Below are 8,492 nucleotides of genomic sequence, written 5' to 3'. Positions count from 1 at the left end.
ATAATATAAAATAAGATATATAAATATATCGTATGTGTATATATAATTTTACTACTATTCACTAGAAGTAAATTCAGAACTTCACGTTTATTATCCTTCAGCATTTCCAGATCAGATTGATTATATATTTGAAAATTTATGCCTAGTTGTTGTCATCTCATCAGATAGCCCTGTAATTCCAAGTTGAGAGGGAGGGATCCTGAAAAGAGACAAGCTAGTTTCTCAGTTTTTTCTTCAACTGAGAGACTCTTGTTGCAAAAATTGCCTGACTTCAACTTGTTATTGGGACTTGCAAATTGACCGGCCCATGGCCTGCAACCGAAACTTAGTGATGCTATTCATATACATAAAGCAGCAAAACTCTGAAAACACCCAGATGACAGATTTGCTGATAAAGAATTCTTACATTGCTGTTTTTCAGAACTGAAGTGTATGGACCACAAAGTAATTTGCCAGTCAGTTCTTACACCTCATCATGCAACAATGAAAGATAAACTCTATGCAAGGTGTGCTAAGATACATACTTTGCACCCATCTCTTTTCCCAGACATTAGTCCAGCACAAAACATCCTAGCTGTGATGATTCCGTATGTGGAATGACATAACGTTTGGTCAATAATTTCTACCTCTGCTTTCTGAAGAATTGCTGAACCTTCATCATCTGGAAAACAAATCGAAAGAAGGATGATTCAACAAAGCTTAGCATTTTACTCATCTATTGAAAGGCAAAACAAGAAGTCTTCAGAAAATATCCACAGATACTTTTGACCTCCAAGTTATTCCAGATACCAAGCAACTAACTGCAACAGCACAGAAAACCACTTAAGTATCAGGCATATATATAATGTGACCTTGGTCCTTTGGCCACACCAGATACAATGGCATAATCACTGGGTTGGCCAAAAAGCTTTTTGTAATGCCTTTTGCAAAATGTCTCAAAATTTCTTAATTTGTTCTCTTTTTATTTTTAAAAGGAAACAGGATTTTACAAAGGTATTTGAATCATCACAAGACAGATTTGCAATTAGGGTGGTGTCTCTGAAGAGGCTGGATCCAAAATTAAAAGTATGAGTCAGAGTTACAGAATGCCAGTTGCTCTTTTGGCAACATAAAGAACTTGGACATATCTCAAATTTGGCCCTCTCTGTCTGAAAATTTTACTAAAATACCTCTTTTCTGTAAAATACATACTTCTGGAAAAACAGAATTAAACTGAAATTTCCCCTCCTTTCAATACAACAGCTCTAATAATATCACCAGGTGATCCTCTCAAAATCTGGATATAGCCAAAGAGACTTCACCAACATATTCAAATATGCAAGTGCTGGTTTACATCATGAAACTTTGTTTCAGGATTTGATAAAGCTGGTATGTAATAAAGTATACTTAAAAAATAGTTAAAAGACTGATTTGGCAATCAAATTGTATAAACCAATGAAGGGAAAAGAGGGGCAAGGGAAAAAGAAATACCTTTTTTCTTTTTGAGGCATCACATTTATCTTTCAAATAATCAGCTTTTAAGTTGCACTGGTGACTAACCAGCAGGCCAAAGAGAGACACTGCACCACACCACAGGTCCGTACCACCGTCCTTTCCTGGTAAGGTGGTTCGCAACCATATATTCTCGTACAACTATTTATAAAGAGGCTAAATGTAATTTGGCAGGTAGTAATTCTGGCTGCGAACATCAAGTCAAAATGCTGGAGGTTAACTACCTGTTGCTGCCTTGCACCACACATTTGCCTCTCCTACTTTCCACCGAGAGAGTGGTGCATGGTGCCGGCAGCCCTGAGAGGGCAGGTGAGGCCAGGCCAGGGCAGCCCTGCAGGTGCAGACAAACAGCCTGGGCTAGGCCTGTGTCGGCAGACCTGGGGCTTGGCACAGTGGCGGTTACACGATTTACGCCAAGGGAAGCCATCACACCTATGGTTACATTGGAAGGACTTCAGGAAAGTGGCCACAAGAGGGGCAGAAGGTACCAGCATTGGCATAAGGGCAGAGGCAGCTCAGGATAAAGTGGTGAGAGGTCCAGGCCTACCCCTGCTGTGGGGCAGCCTGCCATTACAGGGGCAGCCATTTTGTCAGTGGGGTGGCCATTTTGCCAAGCCACACTCCGAGGATGGAGCTGGCACCTCACATCTGGGGTCGGTGCTACAGGGCTGTTCAGCCTACAGAAGCTGAAGGTGGGAGGAGGGAGACTTAGCAGTTTCATCCTCCTGCGGCAAGCAGCAAAGGGTCCATTTAGGCATGCTGACATACCTCCAAGAGTAAGAAAGGGGAAAAACAATACCGTGTTATTTCAAAGTGTAGCTCTCTGCAAGTCTTAGCTAACAACACGAGCACACGGGACTTCCGGATCCACAGGACCAGCAGCCAATTTTCCTGAGCATATGAAGGTATGTGCATGCAGGAACCTACTTCCATAGGACAGTAAATTCAAAATATTATGATTTTCTGCACAACTCAGCCATGCAACAAAAGCAGGTGTCCTGCGCACACACCCACAGCTATGAAGGCTGCTGTTTACCTGGGAACAAAATTAGCTTGATTGAAGCTATAAAACTGACCTGTTTCCTGCTTTTGGCCCCAGCCTGTTATCCAGCACTTGTCACCACTGCGGACTTTGTGCGAAAAGGGAGGCATGCATATCGGCTGGATGACATGGCTCATTGTGTCCGGCCATGGGTTGCTCAGCTGCAGCAGCGCAATGTCATAGTCGTAGTTCCTGCTGTTGTAGTATTCGTGGATGATGATCCGTCTCACCGCAGATACAAACTTTGCATGGCCTTGCGTTTGCATCCCTAGGTGAGCACGCCATGCTCTGGGGTCAGCCAGCCTGGTTGGGAGCAAACAAACAAGCCATCTCTTTAAAAAGTACCACAAAACACCCCCCGACAACAGGGTAGGTGAAAGATGAGGGCACATCCCGCCTCAGTGTGGTTCAAACTCTGGAAGCTAAAGGGGACACTAGTGATGTTTGGGACAGAGTTGGGGGGAAGACTGCTTACTTGCTCCCTTGAAAGCAGTGAGCTGCAGACACAAGCCATTCTTTCGATATCACTGATGCCCCGCAGTAGGCAGCTCCCATGAAATGGAGGCTGGCTTGCCAGGGCCATTCATCTTCCTCAGTGTTCATACCGCCTACAATCCGAGAGATGGGATTGCTGCTCGTGCTGCTGCCACAACCTGCAAGGGATGTTTCAGGTTATAATCTCCATCCCCAGTGTTTTCCTTTAATGAGAGTCCTAACCACATAAGGCATAAAAGAATCTTGCACTTTGAAATGTTTTGAAATCTACTTCCTTGTCCTGCTCTAATCAGAAAACTTTTCTATTTGGCTGTTCTATTCCTGAAACAAGAGGTGACTCCATAAAAAAAGGCACTGGCCTGGGAAATGTAATAAGTTTGTTTTCTAGCTCTGCTGCAGAAATTGGTCTCTCAATATTTCTTGTGTCAAAAATGTCAAAGGATCCATTGATTTAATAAGCATCAAAATGAATATATAAAAATAGACAATCCCTCATCTCTTTTTAATACTGTCAGCCCTGAACTGAAAGGAGTCCATGAGGAAGGAAGGAAGTTCAGCATCATTAGGACACTTATTTCTTGACAAAACAGTGGGAACGATACAAGAAAAATGTTTATAGTAGCAGCCACATATGTGGAATTTGGTCATTTATTATTTCAGAAACCAGGTGGTCCAATCATTAATTTGCATGGAAACAACTGAAAGTCTGAAAATGTTGTATATTACTAACTCACAGATGAAAAAGTCATGTCTCAGCACAAAAAGCTGCAAAAACTGCACACTGTAATTTGAAGAGCAATGGAGAAAGACCCCTCTGTAAGGCCTCGTGCCCATCCCTAGTGCATGCACATAAAGCCTTGGAGTTTTAATCCCACACTCTCACACATAGGTGTTAACGCTTCTGGGCACTTTCCAGCACGCAGCCAAAGAGTCAAAAGCAGCATCAATGTTTCCAAACAGAAGCAGGCATATAGCTAGTCTTTTAAGATGTCCTACTGGATCCAAGGCAGGTGCTGGCAGATTTGACATACAGCTAGTGTGCCAGAAACAGCTGAGGGCCAGACAAAATACCTGAGAATATTCAGTTTAAGCAATTAATCCTAACCTCACTTTTATTGCTACTGCAGTAACCATCACCTGTTCACTTTACAGCAAAACAAACTGAAAAGCTTGTACAGAGGTTACTTTAGGAGGATTTGAGACTAGAACCTAGCTTGATACTATGAAATATTGGGGTCTTCACCATCCAGAAGAGACAGAGAAGTGAAAAGTTTGTGCTTTTTATCTCATTGCAGCTCTGTCACTCCTGAAGTCCAAATACGGTCTGACTCCAACAGAAGTACCTGACACTGCTGCAGGCAACAAAAATGCTCTCTTACCAGCTAGCCAAGTTCACTCTGCAATTAACCCTGCTTCCCTACTCCTTAACATAGCTACAATAAGCATTACAGCTGACTAAGACTCCCCATAACAGCAAAGAACTCCCACAAGAACTTATGAAATTCTACAACCAGACTTGAAGTAAACTGATAGCTGATCATTACCCCACTATCACTGAGAGGATGCAACAAAAATTCAATACCCGCTGCATGACTTGTACCCACTCCAAAATAGGAAGAAATAAATGGCTTTACTGTGTAAGAAGTTCAAAGTTCAAAAAGATGAACATTTGAGAGGGACTTACTGCAGCTGCTTTCATCACTTCCATCAATACAGTCCACAGTTCCATCACACCTTGCGTTTTGTTTCCTAATGCAAATGTTATTCCTGCACTTAAATGTATGGTTGGTGCAAGGAATACCTGAAATAGTTGTGGGGAAAAAAAAAGACTATTGGTTCAGTTTAACACATGAAGACATATCTGCACAGATAAAAGATTAATAGATAGGAATGAACATAGCAAAAGAGTACTTTGGCTGGCTTAAACCAATCTCTAAGTAGAATAAACTATTCAAGTAGAACTGCATCTATAGTAAGGCTTGCATCAAGTTGGCTGAGTCTGAACAAAGATTTCCTCGCATCCTTTCCCATAGCACTAATTAACATGGATATAGTAGCAAAAACTTAGCTGTAGAGCAAGCGTTAGGCTAGAAAGGGAAAACATCCAGTACTCTGGAAAGAAGCCCTCCTTTATATTTCAGTATTAAATATGAAATGAAAGACAGTAGTGAAAGCAGTCTTACTAATTGTATTCAGTTAAACTGCAACTCCAATCTTCGCATTTTCCTATTTCCCTGTGGCTCGTAATAAATAAGGCCAGTCAAACCCAATCTATTTTTCTTGTCAACACACAGAAGTATCCTGTAACCATTTACACAGACTGTCTAGTCAAGCAGGTCAAAAAACATTATTTTTCTTTAAAAAAGTTACTTGCAGCACTTCCCAGTTGTGCTCCCTTTCATATGTCATAATGTCCATTTATTCTAAAAAGTTAAAGAAATGGCTGACTCAAAACTTTCTTGTGCCTAATGCTAAATTTATAGCTTCCGTAGCATTTTAAACACATTAACCTTATAACCCTGAAAACTGCTCCAGAGAAACTATCATTTTTATAGTTATTTTACAGATGGTAAAACAGATCCAGGAAATAATTTGCACAGATTATGTTTTAAAGAGATAAAATCTGGGATTCAAGCTTTAAATCCCTAGACCCCCATCCTGCACCCAGAGTACTTAATTCTTCTGCCAGTATTTTGCTGAAACAGATGTTCATGAGCTCATTAAAAAGAAACAGTTTAAAATCAATAATGGCTTGTTTATAAGCATATCAGAAAACTGAACAGAATTATATAGCCTGAGTTAGATTTGATAGTGCCTCTTAACTCTTTGAATACGGCATCCAGTACTCAAGTCAGGATTGAATAGAGGATAGAAGAGAGAAAAAAATTAATCAAGAGAGTAGCCTTACTGTGGGTGCAATTCTGTTCATCTTTTCCATTCTCACAATCACTTACTCCATTGCAGGCAAGCAGGTTATCCTGTATTGCGAAGCTGGCGTTACAGTTCCACTCAGGGACAACTTTAAAAACATAAGTGAAATCAGCTACAGGAGTGTGATTGTAATGCTAACACTACCCTTCTGACTATGCCTGGGTACCACTTTCATAGCTTTACTGCACGGTACAAGGATGAGTATGTGCTACATTATGCATGGAGAAAATAAAGCACAAAAGTGTTCAGTGACCTATCCCAGTTCACACATTGCCCCAAGTGGAGTGGCCCAAGTTCTAACTCTCTTTCACCATGGACACTTATTATCACTCTCATCTACTCTATGCACCACAGTTTGTCATTCCCCCACAAAAATAAAATAACTAATCTCAAAATAGAATAGAACTTTATAATTACCAGCATTTATCACATGAGGAAAAACTAAAATATAGCCTATTACAGCTATTTTTGCACATCTAACTTTCTTCCTTGTGCTTTCCACTGCCATACCTTCTTCATTCTTAGTTTCGCTCCTTGCTAATTAACTATGAATTAAGCACTCAAGAGACTGACTGATAATCTGTACCTGGAGATACAAAGGAAGCTGGAAAGATCTTTTTTTTTCCCCTAAAAAAAATTTCACCTTGTTTCAGCTGCCTTCTAGGACTAGAGAATACATTCATTGGGTTTTCCAGTTAAGATCTCTAGTAAGTGAATACAAACCACAAAAGAGTTCATCGCTTTCATCGAAACAGTTGTTTATCCCATCACAGCGTTGCATCTGCTGGATGCATAAGCCAGTAGAACACTTGAAATGTCCAGGTGGACATGCTGGAGGTAAAAAAAAACCAAAACACCACAACAAAACCCAACTTAAAAGTTTCCTTTTCCCAAATACTGTCAGCTTATTTCAATTTATAGTCACTAAGCTGTTCCAAGGAATGATAAAGTTGATCTAAATTTAATAGTCTGTATGCATTGCCAGTACTTAAATTGAGTTCAGATGTTGAAAACTGGAATTTAAAAAAGAAGAAAAAACATCTCTAAAGTTCCAATTCCGCTGTTACTGCAATATGTACTGCAGGCTCTGCACTAGGACTGGACCAAATCAGCCAGTGTTTTATGGTGCAACACAAGGCAGCTTAGAATGCCATCTTCTTTTAAAGGACAGTCTCACTTTCAACCAAAACTTGCAACACTTTGCAACTTCAGTTAGTAACCTGTATTGAGGTGACTTACGAATTACATAAATGTTTGTCTTTTAAAATAAAATTATGAAGTTACCTTCTTTTTACATACTCCATGTACGTGCAAGGCATAAAATTGCTCTAATGTGACAAGTAGCTATGACTAGAAACCATTGCTTCTCTACTACTTTAACAGCATGAATTTGTAAGATTAACACAGGGGAAAAAGTATCAGTAAGCAGTTGTCTGTTTCAGGACTTGAAAAAACTCACAGTCGGTAGTCTATTTTATCAACTTTTTGAGATGTTTTTTCAGCTCAGATTTCTACTTGCACACAAAGTATTTAAACTGATGGAAACACTGGAATATGCAGTTGGTTATTTTGTACTCTCTGTTCATTACCTGGAAGTCTCTGTAGTAATAGAAACATTATAAACAAAACCTTGGGGATGAAAACAAACAGGAACAGCAGACTTCAATTGACTGCACCATGGCCATAGCCACGCAGGAAGCTTTAAGGACTGTGCAGAAGAGAGCAGACTGTGTTTGTACAGGAAACCAGAGCATGCTGCACATGCCCACAAACCTTAGCTGCATAACTTTGATGAGCTAGAAGAGGCTCTTTGTTTGCTAGTCACCTGACTTAGTAAGATTAGAAAAGAAAATAAACAAAAACCCAACAGAGGATTTCCTGCGTAAACCTAGTTAAGTCCTACTGGGCCTGAAAAATGCTGCTTCACAGGTCTGAAATGCAAAGATGGGTTGAAAAAGATAAAATCCATCTTACGCTGGCTGATGTTATAGCTGCCATACTCCACCAGAAGTGGTTTCTCTGAGACCTTCGAACTGCACTGAAGCTCGATGTTGACAGCAGAATTTGTGATGTGGAAGACTGTTTGGTGATCAACATAGTAACCGCAGTACCTAAAAGTGTTCAGTGGAGTTCAAGAGCAGCCTTCACATCAAAATTGCCTTACATACAATTTAAATGTCAACATCACTGAAATACAGCAATACTGTCAGCTGCCATACTTTAATTAAGAACCAAAATCTGAAACAGTACCCCAGTTCCCCAAAATGCTGGTCATAATCTTACATGACCACACACATGCAAGCAGAACGTTTTGCCAGAAAGTCTAGAAGAACGGAGATGTAATGAAGAAACTTATCAAGACAAACTTTTGTACTTTTGTCACCACGTCTGATATCTGTTTTCAAAAGATTTGGATTTTTGGAAAGACTTAAGTAAATTTGGGGGGAGGGGAAATGTCAGCACAGTGGAGAGCAAATTTAGCTGCTCTGATTTTGAGGATTGCCCCTAAAGAAGAGTGCACAAAGGCATTGGG

At 40.3% G+C, this 8,492-nt stretch overlaps 1 protein-coding gene across 1 annotated transcript in view; it reads right to left on the bottom strand.

Moving 5' to 3' along the window:
* Window positions 1-524: 524 nt before the first annotated feature.
* Window positions 525-8,492, bottom strand: part of TMPRSS7 (transmembrane protease, serine 7) — a gene marked incomplete at its 3' end in the record, with an annotated part of 28,585 nt that continues 20,617 nt past the window's right edge. The window contains 7 exon segments of the mRNA XM_009579297.1: window positions 525-661; window positions 2,568-2,836; window positions 3,009-3,186; window positions 4,713-4,829; window positions 5,937-6,047; window positions 6,683-6,790; window positions 7,934-8,070. Of these exon segments, the coding sequence (XP_009577592.1) occupies window positions 525-661; window positions 2,568-2,836; window positions 3,009-3,186; window positions 4,713-4,829; window positions 5,937-6,047; window positions 6,683-6,790; window positions 7,934-8,070 (1,057 nt within the window).

Source organism: Fulmarus glacialis, unplaced genomic scaffold (genome assembly GCF_000690835.1).
Source record: "Fulmarus glacialis isolate BGI_N327 unplaced genomic scaffold, ASM69083v1 scaffold17886, whole genome shotgun sequence".
In the NCBI taxonomy this organism is placed as follows: Eukaryota; Metazoa; Chordata; class Aves; order Procellariiformes; family Procellariidae; genus Fulmarus; species Fulmarus glacialis.
Note: the sequence above shows the minus strand (reverse complement) of the source record. Positions and strands in the feature narration are given on the sequence as shown.